General features: G+C 35.9%; 1 protein-coding gene across 10 annotated transcripts in view; it reads left to right on the top strand.

The window, feature by feature from the left end:
• UBR5 (ubiquitin protein ligase E3 component n-recognin 5) overlaps window positions 1–18,418 on the top strand; it is a 79,114-nt gene that overhangs the window by 58,167 nt on the left and 2,529 nt on the right. For all 10 annotated transcript variants that reach the window (XM_087931567.1, XM_026703510.2, XM_026703511.2 and 7 more), the window contains 19 exons: window positions 53–264; window positions 482–712; window positions 1,155–1,228; window positions 2,368–2,540; window positions 4,297–4,410; window positions 5,388–5,605; window positions 6,508–6,628; window positions 6,712–6,810; window positions 9,282–9,525; window positions 10,683–10,797; window positions 11,029–11,173; window positions 12,628–12,758; window positions 13,357–13,417; window positions 14,486–14,661; window positions 14,859–14,943; window positions 15,665–15,820; window positions 15,965–16,078; window positions 16,773–16,917; window positions 17,461–17,546. In XM_087931567.1, the coding sequence (XP_087787693.1) occupies window positions 53–264; window positions 482–712; window positions 1,155–1,228; window positions 2,368–2,540; window positions 4,297–4,410; window positions 5,388–5,605; window positions 6,508–6,628; window positions 6,712–6,810; window positions 9,282–9,525; window positions 10,683–10,797; window positions 11,029–11,173; window positions 12,628–12,758; window positions 13,357–13,417; window positions 14,486–14,661; window positions 14,859–14,943; window positions 15,665–15,820; window positions 15,965–16,078; window positions 16,773–16,917; window positions 17,461–17,546 (2,700 nt within the window). The remainder of the gene's footprint in view (window positions 1–52; window positions 265–481; window positions 713–1,154; window positions 1,229–2,367; window positions 2,541–4,296; window positions 4,411–5,387; window positions 5,606–6,507; window positions 6,629–6,711; window positions 6,811–9,281; window positions 9,526–10,682; window positions 10,798–11,028; window positions 11,174–12,627; window positions 12,759–13,356; window positions 13,418–14,485; window positions 14,662–14,858; window positions 14,944–15,664; window positions 15,821–15,964; window positions 16,079–16,772; window positions 16,918–17,460; window positions 17,547–18,418) is intronic.

The raw sequence follows: 18,418 nt of genomic DNA, 5'->3' as shown, positions 1-18,418 counted from the left end.
ATCTACCTATATTATTTGTATGTAACAAATAGACAATAATAATTATTTTTAGAATTACGTTGAAGACAAACTGATTCCCACTTGGAATTGGATGGTGAGCATTATGGACTCCACTGAAGCTCAGCTGCGTTATGGATCTGCACTTGCCTCTGCTGGAGATCCCGGCCATCCAAACCATCCTCTTCATGCATCACAGAACTCAACCAGGAGAGAGAGGATGACAGCACGTGAAGAAGCTAGCCTAAGGACTTTGGAGGGTAGACGGTATGTTCACAATTGCATGTTTAAAAAAAAAGACACCTATAAGTAATATGCTTGTGCCAAAAAATTCAGAGGAGCAATTTATATTCAAGACGTATAACTTTTATTATAGTATGGTCATATTTATGCAAACTAAGTGATATTTGTTTGGACTTAACCATGATTTTTTTTTTAAAAAAAACAGCAATTGTAGAACATGTGCTACTTCTTATAATTGCAGGCGTGCCACACTTCTCAGTGCTCGACAGGGGATGATGTCTGCAAGGGGAGATTTCTTGAATTACGCCCTCTCCTTGATGCGTTCCCACAATGATGAGCATTCTGATGTTCTTCCAGTCTTGGATGTCTGTTCACTGAAACATGTAGCCTATGTCTTTCAAGCTCTCATTTATTGGATTAAAGCAATGAACCAACAAACAATTTTGGATACACCTCAACTGGAACGGAAGAGGTAGAAACCAAATCAATCATAGATAACTACCTAGTTCAGCAGCAAGTTGTATTTCTTCCTCTATCTTTCCTTAAGATTAAATATATGTTTTAGGATATGATATCATGCATTTGTGGCAGATATACATAATTACGTAATTATATTTTTATATGATTAACAGATGCACTTAATTTGCAAATCTTTCTCTTTATATCGAAAGATTTTGAGAAACTATCATAATTGTATCATATTAAATTGCTTATACAGAGGTTTTTCATTTGAAAGTGGAATACTTCCTGGGATTCTTAGTTACAGTTGTAATCCATTTTCTAACAACTATGGCCAATCAAATCTTTGAAATACTGATTTTTGGGGTTTTATTGTTCTAAGTTGCTACAAGAGAGATCTGATAGAGCTTGCTGAATTTTACTCTAAGCTAGCTAAAATGGTATCCTTTTTTTAGGACTCGGGAGCTTTTGGAACTTGGCCTGGACAATGAGGATTCTGAACATGAAAATGATGATGATACGAATCAAAGTTAGTATTTATATGGTTTGGGGAGAAAAAAATGAATGGAGACTTAATTATGCCTCACATGGCTTAAGGATTTGTTTTGAGGCTTAAGAATTTTATTATTAAAATTAATGAATTATTTTTAGAAATAAATAAAATAAATTGGTTTTGGAAATAATTTAATAATTCCATTTAGCATAGTAGAATTACATTTCAAGAATAAAAGCATCTTATAATATATTGTCATTTTTACATAAGTATAGAGACATATTAATGTAGTGAAGCAAATTATGTTGTTTCACTAAAGGAAAAAACACTTTTAGTGAAAAAAGAAGTATATTAAGTATTTCTATATGGGATGTTTTGCGCAAATACAGACTGACACTTTATCATTTAGCAACCGTAGGTAATTTCCAGATATCTGGCTTTAAAGTAGCAATGGAAGATTGTTGTCTCCTACATCCTCATTTACTGGTTTGGATTTTTTTCCCTTTTGGAAAGAATCATATTAATATGCATGGATGAGCATCTTACTATGCGCCATGACTATCTTTCTTTCAGAAAAATTAATTTTGCAGAGCATGATGGGAATAACTTTAGGCTTAAGTTCTGCTTGGTCATGCAGAGTGTTTCTTCACTTAAAATACAGGAAATTGGAAGTTCTGGTGGATTAAGCCAGATCTTTGGAAATTCAATTACCTTGACTCCAATGTTCACACATTTTTCTATATTCCAAGGTCTTCCTATGTGATCAGCATTCATATTCTTAATTGAGCCTCTCCCCTTTTAGAATTTGAAGAGCTCAGTTGAGTATCAGTTAGAAGTAATAATTTGCTAGAAATAATAATATCAATTTGTCACCTGAGAGATATGAGTTCAGTATAAAAAAAAATAAGATCTTGATAGTTGTGTCTGCTGGGAATGCTGTTGTGTGTTCAAACCATCCTTTGTGTTTGAAAAAGGAAGGAAATTATCTAGAAGAAATTTATGCCTAACAGAAATTTTTTGCATGGAAATGGTAAAGAAATGCAAGAAGAAAGAGAACTTCATATCAAAATAGTAATGTGGTATCATTGATTGATGATTACAAAATATTAATAATTAGTTATTTCCAAGTATTCCAAAATTGAATTGTTTCCCTCCTTCACATTTTTGCTTTCCAGGTACTACACTTAATGACAAGGATGAGGACTCCCTTCCAGCTGAAACAGGCCAAAATCATCCATTCTTCCGGCGATCAGATTCTATGACATTCTTAGGCTGTATTCCACCTAATCCTTTTGAAGTTCCTCTAGCTGAGGCCATCCCTCTGGCAGACCAGCCTCATCTGTTACAGGTAACCTTGACTAAGAACATTTATTTGGTGTGTATACTGCTGTTCTTGCGTTTTCAGGTTGAGAGATCAGGAGCACATTGGGTGACATAAAATCCCATCCCCCCATCCCCCCCCCTCAAAAAGAAGTAAAGATCTGTGACCTCACTAGTACTTTTGTTGAAATATGGAACACCATTCTGGTATTGTGATGACCCGGGGCATGGCACAAAGTAAGAAAGTCCCTTTATTACCTCCAACATTGCCCCCAGTGTCTAGTTACCTTCAGTTGGAGAAAAAAACTCTCCCAAAAACAGTCTTTAAGTAGATGAAATTCAGTCCAAAAACGAAGTACATATAAACTAAATAAAAACCCACACAAACCACGCTGCAGAAATTAACTGAACAGGGCAGGATAAGGTATTGCAGACTTCAAAGGCCAACAAAACAAAGATGCCAGGAACCTAGATAAGCTTCGACAGTAAACGATAACTCACGATTTGCTTCCAACAAGTTGCTGTGTGCAATCTCCCTTTTTAAACACTGTGTTCCCAGCTGCAGCTAATGAAGGGAACCAGGGTCCTTTCCTCCCCCGTAAGCCATGCAACTCATGTTGCTCCCTTTTCTGTTCCTCCCTGCATGCCCTAGGATGAAGAGGGGGTGGACCTGGGTCTTCCTCTGAACTCCCTCTGCCTTGCTCTACCTCTCCCCTGCTCTGCCCAGCTGGACTTTGCCCTTCCCCAGTTTCTTCCAAAGTCACCAGAGCCACACTCCCACTCCCTGTCAGCTGCTCAGCCTCCCCCTTGGAATCAGATTCTGACAGGAGCATGACAGGTATTCTTAACAGCAGTAGAAATCAAACATACACAAGATACTCAGCAGCAGGCCAGACAAACCAACATATATTAGTGGTTTGGGCTTTTTTTTTTACATTTACATCACTTTTGTATGAACGTTAGCTATGTGTGTGCACAATCACATTTTGATGCTATCTCACAACATTATGTCTGCTTTCTTTTTGCAGACCATACATGTTAGTCCATCTACACAAAGGCAAACATCTTTATAAAAATCTTTAAAAGAAAACGTTAGCAGCTTATCTTCCAGGCAGTTAGGCAATGATATGAAAGGAGAGATATGCACGTTTTTCTTTGTATCTGGACTTTGTGATCTGTGTCTCGCTTGAGGATAAATTCAACACAAAATGTTCATGTGCAGCTCTGCCTGCAGTTTCAGAGCTAACATATCCTGTTTTAATCCAGATTAGTTAAGACTTGTGGGGACCCAGCAACCCCGTGACTGGTTATATTTGAAGATAATTAGGCTGTGGTGGTATGATTGAGGGAGGGTGGTGGTGGGGAATGTCATAAGAGAATCCCATTGCAACTCAAATGATACTGGATTGGGCAAACAAATGTGGAATATCTTCCAGAATGAATTTTATTGAATGGATGTTCCATCTTCAATCTAATTTATTCCCCTACTTTCTGGAAAGCATGCAGATATAGGGAATCTAGACTACAATTGCATATTTCATTTGTGGCTAATTGATATAATCTATTATTAACTAGGCTTGTGCCAACTGCAGTTTGAATTTATCCTTAATATTGATTCTGATTTATGGCTAAACCATGGAGCGACACAGAATAGCATAAGAACATTTTTAAATAGAAATAAGATAAATATGTCAGTACTACCACCCCTGGTTAAATGATCAGTTTATTATATTTATCTCAGTGTTAGCACTAATATTGCTATTCATGGATAAATTGTTTTTCAGCCAAATGCTAGAAAAGAAGATTTATTTGGTCGGCCAAGTCAAGGTCTCTATTCATCATCTGCCAATAGTGGGAAGTGCTTATTAGAAGTGTCCATGGATAGAAACTGTCTTGAGGTATGAATTTGTTACGTGTATTTTATAATTCATAGAGCCTTTCCCCCTTTCCTTTCCTCTGTTTCTTCTTGCATTTGCTATTCTGTCAAAAAAAATCAATGCAACAGTGTGCATGCTTTCCTTCGTTCTCTACTCTCAATGAACTTCCTGAGATTGTGAGACCCTTGCCTTGACTTAGAAATTTAGAAGGCAATTTTCTTTGCTCTTTATAATTGCTACTCTTAGGCAGGTGCTGCCATGTTGTTTTTACCTTGTTGATTTTGATTCCTTTTTAAATACAATTTTATTTAAGATTCTAATTGCAATAATGAAAAATAATACAGAATAAAAGAAAGAAAAGAAAAAAAGGAAAAATGCAAAGGAAAAATTTAAAGAATAGAAAGAGAAAGAAAAGTAAGAATATAGTAAAGAAAAAGAAGATATAAAGAAGTGACTTCACCTTCAACATACGTTAAACAGTTTTAGTACTTTTTCATCTCCTCTTAATATGCAACTTACGATGATCACTTCATTCCATGTCCCACCTCTTTATCTAGAAAAAAAAGTCCATAAAGCATCATCATTTGAATCCTGGTATCACAAAAGGCCTGTTAAGATTTGCCAGAAATAATAACATATAAATTTTAATCTGGATGAAATGAACAAAGTATTTGTTGTGGACCCAAAGGATTTTAATAACTAATAATTAGTTAATAAGCAATTTCTGCCTTGCGGTCTCCTTTGAGGAGCAACTTCTGGAGCACTTGTGAGCAAAAAAAAAAAAAAAAAGTACTTTCCATCATACATTGGTTTTAATAAGTTTCAAAATGCTGTTTTGAAATACTGTATGCCACTGTGATAATGTATGTTCAAGTTGTCAATTCTTAGCAACTCATAGAAACATTTTCTAAGTTGGATTTTTCAGAACTATATTGAGGAATATGTCCTGAAAGTGTATGACATTATTTCAAAAGAATTTTAATGTCCTTTTCATTTAGGTTCTTCCAACCAAGATGTCCTATGCAGCCAATTTAAAAAATGTGATGAGCATGCAGTATCGGCAGAAGAAAGAAGAAGAACAAAATGTGCCATCAGAAGAATCAGAAGGTTCAAAACCGGGGCCGTCAGCACACGATCTTGCAGCACAACTGAAAAGCAGTTTACTGGCAGAGATTGGGCTAACTGAAAGTGAAGGGCCTCCTCTAACATCCTTCAGGTAGCATAGTTTAAAGAGGATGTAAAGATGTAACTTTCAATGAGGTTATGGAAGTTTTCTGGCTGGGGAATTCTGGGAATTGAAGTCTTGAGTTAGATGGCAAAAAGAAAGAACAAGTGACACCTATGCATTCCAGTAGGTAGTTCCAGGATTAATAGAGATTTCTCTCTGTGGCTGTTGAGCAGCTATAGATCCTGCTGTCTTTCTAATGTAGAGAAAAGGTCTGCATCTTCCTGCAGCGCAGCACACAGTCTGGGCTTGGGAGGAATTGAAATAGGTAAGCTGAAGCGAGGCATTTCTAAAAGCAAAGTAGACTTGTCCCAACATAAGAGAATTCAAGACTTACAGCAGAGAAAAAACAAGTATGAGGATAGAGGAATCTTGAAATTCTGAAAATCACAGGATGCATATACATATTGTGTATCTGTGGGAGTATAAAAAGGAAGGGAAAGATTATGTCTGAGGAGGAGAAAAAACATGCTTTATTATTAGCTGCCAACAGATAATCATCAATATAAAACAGGTTCCCTGCCCAGTTTGTTCTCTTTCCTGCCTACACAAACAGTTTACTTCCTTTTTAATAATAATGCCATGAACACAATTTTTAGAACAAGCTTTGAAAGCAGAAGTTAAAAGAACTGGTTGAATTTTCAACAAGAGACTCTTCCACAGTTCAGGTTTGATTTGGCAAGCAATTTTGAATTGCAGCTTAGTTTGCCAATGAGTTGGGTGGCAGGAATAGTAATTTCTTGAATATTATTTATTTTCTTGCTTGTGTTAGAATACACCTTGATCTGACTTGTAGGATAAACATTTCATTTATCGTGCTAGAAAGAGAAGAATTTTGGGATAGATAAAAGTGATTGCCTTCTTGATTTGTTGTTTATATTTTTGTTTCACAGGCCACAATGTAGCTTCATGGGAATGGTAATTTCTCATGATATGCTGCTTGGACGTTGGCGTCTTTCACTAGAGTTATTTGGGAGGGTATTCATGGAAGATGTAGGAGCAGAACCTGGATCGGTATGTTTTTGTTTGTCAATAGAAGGGCCACTTGGTTGTATTGTGGGATTTTTCTTCTATTAATGCATACATTATCTTTGTAGATCTTGACTGAATTAGGTGGTTTTGAAGTGAAGGAATCAAAATTCCGCAGAGAAATGGAAAAGCTGAGAAATCAGCAGTCTAGGGATTTAACATTAGAGGTAATGAACATGATCTTTCTTATTTTAGTTTGATTTAAAAGATGGCTTGCAGTGGAATATCCTGTTTTTCATTTCAGCATTTAGAGTATAAAATTGATCTAACCATCCCAAATCATTTCAGAGAAAGTGACAGAATAGATTTCAGAATAGGTGTGATGACCCAGAGTGTAACACAAATGTAACAGAATCCAAAATGTAAATAAATGTCCTTTAATGCCTCCACCTTTGCCACACTGTTCAATAATTCTCAGTTGGAGATAAAACATACTCAAAAATAGTCTTCAAATGAAAGCAATACAGTCCAAACTTACACTAGTCTCTCCAGCTGCAACCAGTGAGGAGGATCATGGCCGCTTCCTCTCTCGTAAGTCAAGCTGTTGCCTTCTCTTTCCTCCCTGCGTGTCCTAGGATGTAGAAGGGATGGGCCTGGCTCTTCCTCTGACTGCCCAGCCAGCCTCTGCCCTTCCCTAGCCTCTTCCACAACTTCCGGAACCACACCTCCACTCCCCGTTTGGCTGTTCCTCTTCTCCCTCAGAGTCCGACTCTTACCAAGGGCATGACAATAGGTAGACTCTAGGGAGGTAAAAGAAATCTGCCAGATTTCTGTGTGAGTTAATTAGCAAGATCTGCCATAATAGATTCCGCCAGATTATAAAAAGTGGTATTGAATGGAGTCTGGGTTTTTTTTTTTTTTTGAAGTAAGTAATCTGCATATGCACACACATAGTCAGCATTAAAACTAGTTAGCCAAGGAAAAAAATGTGTTAGAAAAAGAATTTGGGGGGATTCGTATCACAAATTACACATTTATACAAAAGTTCTGTATATCAGAAAAATTATCAATAAAAGTTATAAAATTATTAATTTTTTAAAATAAAAACTTGATAGACTAAAATACTGTTCTATATTAAAAGACAGTAAAACAGTTATCTAGCCATTAGAAACATAGCTGAAAGCCAATTTAAGTCAATGAGAAGATAGATTTGATGATAATGCCACTGAGACTACATGAATTCTGGTTTTGTAGGGTTGTGTGTGGGTATTTTTCCACAGTATTAAAAATTGGTTAGGATGTTAATTAAATTAGAAACTCTGAGGAAGGTGGACAATGAATAAAACAAATCAACATAAACCTCTCAAGCCATATTTTGCATTTCATCAAGAAATACTAGTCAACAATATCAGAACACCATTAAGCTATGTATGGCAGGGGTGTCAAGCTCATTATGTTCCAACCCTAATGCAGACCTTCATTTCATTGAGGGCTGCATCAGGGTTGTGTTTGACCTTGGGGGTGGGGGCTGGGGTAGGTATGGCCAGCCCGACATCTGTGTTGGGGGCGTCTATGGTGGCCTGAGCACTCTAGCAGGGAAAGTGGACCCCCAAGCTCCGTTTTTGGCTGCGATGGCCTCCTGCAGCCCTCTGTCAGTCAAAACGGGGCTCAGGAGGGCCATATGCAGCCTTCCTCAGCTCCATTTTTGTTGGCAGAGGCACTGCAGCCCAGTCCTTCACTGTTTCCAGGACAGCCCCTGGGCCTTGAGTTTGACACCCCTATGTATGGTATTCTCTATAGTAGCTGGGCCACTTTGTTCTGTGCTACTTCCAGATTTAAAATCTTCTGAGAATAGAGAACCAGTTTGATCTAGTTGTTAAGGCATCAGGATAGAAAGTGGGAGCTATGAGTTCTAGTCCTTCCTTAGCCATGAAAGCCTCCTGCATGACCTTGGATTACTCACTTTACTCCAATTCATCTCACAGGGTTGTTGTTGTGGGGAAAATAGAAGGAAAGTGTGTTGTACATATCTGCTGCCTTGAGTTATTTGTAAAAATAATAAAGGCAGGATAGAAATAAATAAATAAAATTATAATTGATTCTCAGCTATAGATTTTGGAAGGATCAAGCAAACCAAAAAGTTCAAACTACATGTATATAGTAACTCAGAGTAATTGAATCAATATGTGACAGTCTCAGTTGAGAATAAGTTAGCTGGATTTGGGGTATTTCAAAATGGAATTTTATTATATTTTCTTCATTGATTTTGTTAATGGTATCTTGGGAGATCCTAAGCTAAGGAAATTTGTTGTTCAGCCTTAATAGCATTGATTTCTAATCTTTTAAAATATCATTTCTTGACATGATATTTATTATTACACTGCATGACTTTTTATGTTAAGGAAAAATACTGAAACAGTACTAATGAAGCAGTTTTAATACCTTGAATCTGATATCAACCTTAGTGATCTTCTAACCCATATTCCTCTGATTCTTTTACTGAAACAGCTCATGAATAGCTCATGGCATTCTTAATTACAGTCATATCAAGTTCCTGAATAATTGGTTAAATGCGGCTACTAAGATATATTAATGAGATATTGGGCAGACTTTGAGAGGGAGTATAACCGTATAGCACCAGTGTTTGTTCTTCCCTTTTCTTCAGAAGTTTAAGCTCTTATTCTGATATGTCTGCTAGGTTGATCGGGATAGAGACCTTCTGATTCAGCAAACAATGAGGCAGCTCAACAATCACTTTGGTCGAAGATGTGCTACCACTCCAATGGCTGTCCACAGGGTAAAGGTTACATTTAAGGATGAACCAGGAGAAGGCAGTGGCGTGGCACGAAGCTTTTATACGGCTATTGCACAAGCCTTTTTGTCAAATGAGAAACTGCCAAATCTAGATTGTATTCAAAATGCCAACAAGGGGACACATACAAGTAGGTATCCCAAAGAATATGCTTTGTTTGCTATTTAAGATGCATGCATTTGGCAAAGAGAAGGACAAAAAGTTATGCTGTAGTATAGTAAGACGTTTTTAATGGTCAAATTAAGGATCTCAGTTGTCTTGCAATATTGTTCCACATACTTGATACAGTTGTCCTATGTGCACACAAAAACCAAATCTTACTTGTAGAATGGAATGCAGATTTCTGCACAATCAGTTATAGAAGAAAGTTTTACCAAATAGGGAAAAGAGAAAGAAATTTATCAGAATTTCCCCATATTTCATGTGTATTGTTTTGGAATAAAGGGGTCACCCCTCTGCTGCTAAGAGATTTATTAGTAACATTCAGCATAGAAGAAATACCAAAGGAAGAATAAGAAAAAAGAAACAATGTTATGGAGGGAAATTTACGTAGTCTATTTCAGTTACATGTATTTGGGCCTACCATTCATTTAGAAATCGTTTGAAATTAGAGTGGCATTGGAAAAAAGTAACGTATGGACAGTCTTCGCAGTTTAACTGTCATAGCATCGTCACAGTCACATAATGAAATTTTGGGTGCTTGGCAGCTGGCATGTAGTTGCGACAGTTGCAGCATCCCAGGGCTGTGTAATTGCCTTTTGTGACCTTCTCAGCTGGTTTCCAAAAAACAAAGTCAATGGGAAAAGCCAGATATTTATAACGATATGATTCACTTAACAACTGCAGTGATTGGTTAACAACCATGGTGAAAAAGGTTGTAAAACTGGGCAGGATTAACTTAACTACCTTGCTTAGCAACAGAAATTTTGGTCCCAGTTGTAGTCATAAATTGAGGATTAACTCTACTGTAAAGGCCTTGAGAATCAATGACATTTTGAAGCAAGGAAGGATTCACAAATAAGGTTGGCATCCCGTCACATTTTCTCCTGCAGTATATTATATTTTTTGAACTAGCATTAAAGTCTTCTAAAATGTTGCTTAGAGTGGGGAGGTAAAATTAGATGAAAAAGTGTGATTGCATCAGTTCTTAAATCTTTTGTAAAAATATTCCAAACTACAATTGTGTATTCGTCTTCCTCGGGGATAGACCTCACAGTTCATGATTCTTTGTATTAGTTAAGATTCTTATAGGAGAAAAACTCTGTGTAAACTTGACTGTCTCTTCAGGTCTAATGCAGAGATTACGGAACAGAGGGGAGAGAGATCGAGAAAGGGAGCGGGAGAGAGAAATGAGGAGGAACAGTAGTGGGTTGCGAACTGGTTCTCGAAGAGACAGAGACAGGTAAGTTGTCCCCCTGACATACAAATTTTGCTCAGAGAATTTTCTGGTGTAAATTTCTAGTAATAGGGAACAGGATAGCACATAAACAAAATGTTCTGCTTTGCATTGAAATACAAACAAAAGGTGGAGTAGAGACCATTTTAATTTTCTTAACACAGCCCCACAATTCAATGTCTTGGTCATATGTGAAACAACGATAATTTCTGATAACGTCTGTGTGTGTTTTTAAAGGGATTTTAGGAGGCAGCTGTCCATTGACACCAGACCTTTTCGACCTGCCTCTGAAGGAAATCCTAGTGATGACCCTGATCCTCTTCCAGCACATCGACAGGCCCTGGGTGAAAGACTTTATCCCCGTGTACAAGCAATGCAACCTGTGAGTCTGGGTCTCTCTACTTGGGGAGGGCATTATCATTATTTATCATTATCATCTCTTTTATTCATTAAACATGAAACTCAGTCAACTGAACATTTAAAAATGTATCACAAATACCAGTGACTAGTGCTAATGGTTGATAGGGTTGCTGCCAGCATCCTAGGTATCAACCAAGTATCTTCTTAAAATCTACGATGTTCCGAGTAGCGCAGGTTTTTGCAGTTCCACTGGTGTTATTTCAGGAAACTGCAGTTTCTTGATGTGTTTTGTAAAATTCTTGGACATGATACCAGGTGCCCCGATGACGATGGGTATCACGGTTACATGTTTCATCCATAACTGTGTAGTTTTGATGGCCAGGTCGTGGTATTTCGTGATTTTTTTTCCAGTTCTTTTTCTTCGACTCTGGCATCTCCTGGTACAGCAATATCCATAAATTGTATGTTTTGGCCCTCAACAACTGGTGTGTTGTGTTCCAAATGCCAATCTGTCTGTTTTGAAAAGTCCCATGATCATCACTGTCTCATTCTCAACAACCTTTTCCACTTTATATTCCCATGACATCATCATCATCAATCATCATACAAAATATTCTAACCTGTTTTATTTGAGGGTTTTACAGTCCTTGGATGTTCCCTAATCTATTTACTGACATATGGTAACAAGACTTACCTTAATATGACAAAATCTGTAGCAAAATGTATTTATTTATTGAATGAATATATATATAGCTACAATATAAATAATTTTAGACATTAGACAATATAAATAATTTTTAAACCTAAAGAAAACAATTGTTCATGTGTGAAAAAAGATCCACATTTGGAGGAGCTACTTTTTTTAATAATTAGGTCAGCATTCAATGCAAAGACTGCATTATCTTATGAGTCGCATATAGATTACATGCCTCCTCTGGGCAAGACCCAAGACCACTCCCATCCCAACCTACCTTGCCATCCTTTCTTCTGAATGCCAAGTTAATGGCTATTAAGTTTGAAAAAGGCTCCAGTTGGAAATCTGGAGGGAATTGTTTATTGCTGCACAAAAAATCAGAAGTGCTGAGAAGGATGGCTGTAAACTGAAACTGGAAACAAGCAAGCCAAAATACAGAAGCATTGACAGATACCTAGTAATTTGTTCTGAGTCTGAATCTGATTAATTTGCTTATTGGACTGTGATTGGGATAAACTCTAGAAAAATAATTCTTCCACATTTTCCATATTGTTTGAATTCAGAATAAATTATATTTTACTATCTGGATTTGTTCTTCTTATGTCTAGAATAGAGGTTTCCTGGAGCCAAATCCCATCCCATATATTCCATGGTTCTCTACCCATAATTTTAACATAGTGGGAAGCAGATAGTAGATTTTTTTCTGCCTATCTAAAGATAATAATTAGGTAGAGGGGAAAATGTAAACATTGGGAAATAAATATAAATCTACATCTTTTCAGGCATTTGCAAGCAAAATTACAGGCATGCTATTGGAATTGTCACCTGCGCAGCTGCTTTTGCTATTAGCAAGTGAGGATTCCCTTCGAGCAAGAGTGGATGAGGCTATGGAGCTCATCATTGCACATGGCAGGTAATTTAACATTAATGATAATTAAAGCATGCTTCTGATTTCAACTGTGGTAATGATTAGCTTCTGAGTTCCTAAAGAAGCCTACCTCCTCTATATAAACAAATAGCTGAAAACTCACCCCAAATTTTGGATACAACATCTGCTATTACACAAAATTTTAGATCTTTTTGATAGTGGAAGGGGCTCTTTTATTCTATCATAAGATGCATCCACAGCATGCAAAAATGATGAAATATGTATTGGGACATTATGACACAAACTCTTCTCGTTATGTACTTGGGTGCAGTGTGTAACACAATCACAGAAAGGCAACATTGGTTCTTAATCTGTTTTATTGTTATCTTGCCTTCCGTTAGCATCTGAGTCCACTAGTTGTGTTGTGATGCTGTGTTTAGAGATTCTAACTGGGGTATTTGAAATTTCTGCAAGAAGTGGAGAACGCACTGTAGGTGTGATAAATAATGCATTGAAATCCAACAGATTTCAATGCATTCTATGAGAATTATGAATAGCACAGTTTCTGCTGATTGCTGCTTTTCTGTCTCTTATCTGTAAACATTATATTGGCTCAATGTAATTGGTTTTATTCTTTTCAAAGGGAAAATGGAGCTGACAGCATTCTAGACCTTGGCTTGTTGGATTCTTCCGATAAAGTACAAGTAAGAAACATTTGTAGACAGTGCCTTTATTAATTTACTGTTTAAAGATGTCTGAAATGTCTAAAATAGAGAAATATATTTACCAAGAATATTCTTTTACTTACATACATGAGACTGGAAATCATATGCATTCCCAGAGTCACCAAATTAAATAACAACTATAAAAGATTATAGTCTCAAATTCCATGAAGTCATGCCAGTTGGAGTTCTGAACAAGAAACACTACACTGCAGTATATTATTGCAACTTGCTCTTGTAACTTACAGCCTCAGTTTTGTTATGGAAATTGATCATATAGCTAGTCCTTGTTTACTGATTGCCTCATTTAGGAACCATTCACATTTTGGGCAATGATGAAAAAATAGTTTTATGATCAGTCCTCACATGTACAACCTTTGTAGATCTATAAAACAAAGGAAAATTGAAATAAAATTATAAGCACAATTGAAATTTCACTTAGCCACTGCTTAAAGATCACGTTTCTTGTCCTATTCATGATCGCTAAGTGAGAAGTATCTGGAACAATTTCTATGCTCAGAAGTGGTCTCATTTACTCATCTTAGTCTTATACTTAGAAAAGCAGGTAGCATAAGATCAGCTATATTCTGTATTAAGATGAAAAAATGTCTCTGGGTTGATAAGTAGTGAACTCATTCATTCAGACAACATTTTTCTTCTTAGTTTCATTTCAAAGTATTTTGCATGCTACCTCTCTACAAATTACTGTTCCTTTGTTCTTTCCTTTTGTTGAATTGATAAGAGCATACAAGCTAAAAACCTTTTTTGGGGGGGTTGCATACCTGGAAACTAGTTATTAGAAAGAAATTAAACTATTCCTTTTAGTTTTTATTTGCTTGAGGAGATGACATACACAGAACTAAAGTACAGTCCGTATTTTAGAAACTGCTAGATAACCACATAGATATATATTATTTAATTAGCCTTAGGATTTGTTTAAATCAGCTTTTGAATTGTGTATTTTGAATGCACAGTTCAGTACTAAAGAAGTCAGTTGTTAACAGAGAAACATCATTGTTTTTATTTCTATTGTGCATTTCTTTTAAAAAGGAAAATAGAAAACGACATGGTTCTAGTCGTAGCGTTGTGGACATGGAATTAGATGATACAGATGATGGTGATGATAATGCACCACTGTTTTATCAACCTGGAAAACGTGGCTTTTATACACCGAGGCCAGGCAAAAATACAGAAGCCAGACTGAATTGCTTCAGAAATATTGGGAGGTAAAATATCCTCTAGACAAGTGAATTGCTTTCTGGGAGAAAAACAATATGAAATGCATATGTGATAGTAAATGTAATAAGATTGGGATTTTCAATCAAAATTTGAATATAATTATTCTTTTGTTTCTCTAATACTTCTATTTTGGTATTGTTAAAATTTTCTGTTAAAGTATTAATTGCTTTCTACTGATTTTCAGAATTCTAGGGTTGTGCTTGCTGCAAAATGAACTATGTCCAATTACATTAAATCGACATGTAATAAAAGTTCTTCTTGGCAGAAAGGTAAGCACCTCTTAGTGATTTAGCATAGGGATGCTTCATTATTTGATGAAATTTGTGTTCAGCTAAAAATGTAGGGCATTGCTCCCATGACCTCCATCCTTCTGTTTAAAATATTTGTTCCCTTTCTTAATGTCAGATACTTTATCCAGAAAAGGTAAGAATATTTCAAAAAGTTCAATTCTGGGCATAATGCGGATCTACAAATAAGATACCAAGTGATTTTTTTTGTGTATGAAATCATTGTAGCCTATCTCCTAAGCCTTTTCATAATCCTCTAAGCCAGGGGTGTGAAACTGGCGGCCTTAGGGCCTGATATCACGCACAGGTCATATCCACCCCTGCTTCGTGAAAGGGAAAAATGTGCGATACATCATGTGACAGCAACATGATGTCATGAGTTTGACACTGCTCTAAGCAGAAAATACATCAGACTGAATTGAGCCATTATTTTTAAAACAAAACAACTTTTTTTAATCTGCTGGAAGTCACAAACTCAGATGGTCATCAACCCAAAACAGAAGTAACAATCAGTCTGAGAAGTAACCCATGTCCATATACCCTTTTGTGCTTATATTGTGATTTATTTAATTTTTGACCAGATTGTGGAAATGTGCATAGATATGAGAATATTAGTTGGAAAATCTTATAAAATCCCCAACAATAAGCTTAACTGCACTACCTGTATAATGAGTAAATCTTAATGATTACTTTTTATTTTCAGGTTAACTGGCATGATTTTGCCTTTTTTGATCCGGTTATGTATGAGAGTTTACGGCAGCTCATCCTCGCTTCTCAAAGCACAGATGCTGATGCAGTTTTTGCAGCAATGGACTTAGCTTTTGCGATAGACCTGTGCAAAGAGGAAGGTGGAGGACAGGTAGGCCCAAATTCCTGTCTTTAATGTTACTTCCTCAGAATCTCAGAATCAGTAGATAGTAAGCAAGACTAAGATGAATAAGTGATGGTTGGGAAGTCTTTAATAAGCTTTTTAAAATGATTCTGTGTTGCATTATTTTTTTAGGTTGAACTTATCTCCAACGGTGTAAATATACCAGTCACTCCTCAAAATGTATATGAATATGTACGTAAATATGCAGAACATAGAATGTTAGTAGTTGCAGAACAACCTCTACATGTAAGTGATGTGAAATCTTCTTGGAATTTGATGCACCTTTTCTTAGTACTGTTCTATAATCTGTAAAGAAATATTGTGTTGAATTGATAGATACAAACTTTTAAGCCATTCGTGAAATACCAGGTTTCATAAAACATTCAGAAAATCTGTCACAGAAATACTTCTCTTAGTATGATCAGTAACCTGTGTGAAATTCAGAATTAACATAGTAAATACTGCTCTTCCTCCTGATCCAGTTTTGAATAAGGGTGAACAAATCTGCCAATTTACCATTTGATTCTTAATTTTACTGCAATTCTGTTTCTGGAAAAAAAATTGTACTTATTCTCAGTTAAATTTGGACTGGCTTTGATAGCTGAACCAACACTGTGATAGCTAATATTCTGCTTCTCTGTGAGCCCAGTTTCCCAGAATAGCTCTCTTGAGATTTAGAACAATTCCAGCTGGTCCCTTGATTCCAGAACATAAAATAGTAATTTCAGGTAAATGGGTAGAGGACATCACATACACACCCTTCTACTTTACCTCTGGCTCTGGATGACATGAAGCAAAGGATTATTCTGGGAAGGTGTTGCTGCAGTTCGTGACAAGAACATGGCAAGACTTATGTATCACAGCAAGGGATCTTGAGTTGCTTTGTAACCCAGCAGTGTACATTTGAGTGCTAAAATTCTATTTCTGGTGGCTTTTTCAGGCAATGAGGAAGGGTCTGTTGGATGTACTCCCAAAGAATTCATTAGAAGACTTGACAGCAGAGGATTTCAGGCTTCTAGTTAATGGATGTGGTGAAGTTAATGTGCAGATGCTAATCAGCTTTACTTCGTTCAATGATGAGTCAGGTATAATATATTTGATTATAAGTTGCACCATAATAAAATTCTGATCAGTATCATTGATTAAAAAATAAAATGTTTTATGAGTTATGTAGGGTTATCCAATGTTGTATAAGCTAGCCTATTTCATTCCTCTAGAGAAGATGTGAAAGGGATCTAGTGGAAATATGTTCTGTCACTAGTGTCCATTCTTCTGGGGGATGGAAACAGTTGTGTGTAATCCATACATACTAGTGCTTCTTGGTTGTATTTATCCTGTGCCCATTGGGGAACTTCTTCACAAATTAAAAATGATACTTCAGGGTTATTTCTTTCAGATACGATTTTTGGATTTTTTTTGAAAATTTGAGACTTGATCACTTGCTTAATGCAAAATGTAATTTATAATGAACATTGTATTACTGATCAATTAAAGAGTGCTGTTGAATCATACTATTTCAATAGCATTTAATACATGATTAAATATATACTATATTTAGATTAATTCACTTTTGAAAGCAATACTATGGGGTATCTACTTTTAATATTCTTTTGTTTCATTTTGAATAGGAGAAAATGCTGAGAAACTTCTGCAGTTTAAACGATGGTTTTGGTCCATAGTAGAGAAGATGAGTATGACTGAAAGACAAGATTTAGTAAGTATTATTTCTTTTCCTTGGAGCTAATTCATACATTTGGAGTATCTAATTGTTAAATTCTTTTAAAGCTTTGAAAAGTTTAAAAACAGATTATTCTCAGTTACATATTATTATTCAGTTTTTTTTTCTCATGATTTATTCCGCTTACACTTTAGATTCAGAATTTCTTTAAAATGAAGTCCTGAGATTGCATTGCAAACTTTTGAAAGTGAGGGAATTTGAATGGCTATTGAGATATGACATGGATTTTCCATGGAAACTGAAAAAATGTAAATGACAAATAACTAGTCCTTGAAAATACTTAGAAGGTAGATGTTTTGCTTCCCACTTTTGTATTTTGTCCAGGCCAGGTCTGTAGAGAAGATTAGTGTTGTTGTCACAAAAAAATAATAGTAGAGTGTGTCAATAAATTTGCTAGAATGTTATACATTTACCATGTGAATAGAAATTCCCTTATTTGTGGAAATCAAAAGTAATGTTAAGAATCAGATCCTAAGAAGCATTAATGAAATGATGGGTCTCATTCGTAAGGCTGTATAGTTCCTATAGTTCCAGTTAAGTGCATTTAACTTAAATTACGGAAACATCTAATCAGCATAAAAAGTACAACAGGTGGAAAAGGACATTCAGCCAATCGGTGGCATTTTCACTTGAATATAATACTGTACTACTTGAATGTTTACCAGTAAAGGGATTTTTAAGTCAAGAGATTTGTTAAAAATTAAATATGTTAAGAAATTTGTAGGTGTTCATTTTAATGTCACTATATACAGATCTTCGGGTTAGGAAAAATATTAACAAAAGTGATATAGATGAAAAGCTGTTCATATAAAAATATGTTGTTTGCAAGATACTATCCATGTATATTT

Source organism: Pseudonaja textilis, chromosome 3, assembly GCF_049901715.1.
Source record: "Pseudonaja textilis isolate UNSWEBS1 chromosome 3, rPseTex1.2, whole genome shotgun sequence".
NCBI lineage: Eukaryota > Metazoa > Chordata > Lepidosauria > Squamata > Elapidae > Pseudonaja > Pseudonaja textilis.
This window is presented reverse-complemented; position numbering and strand designations above follow the sequence as displayed.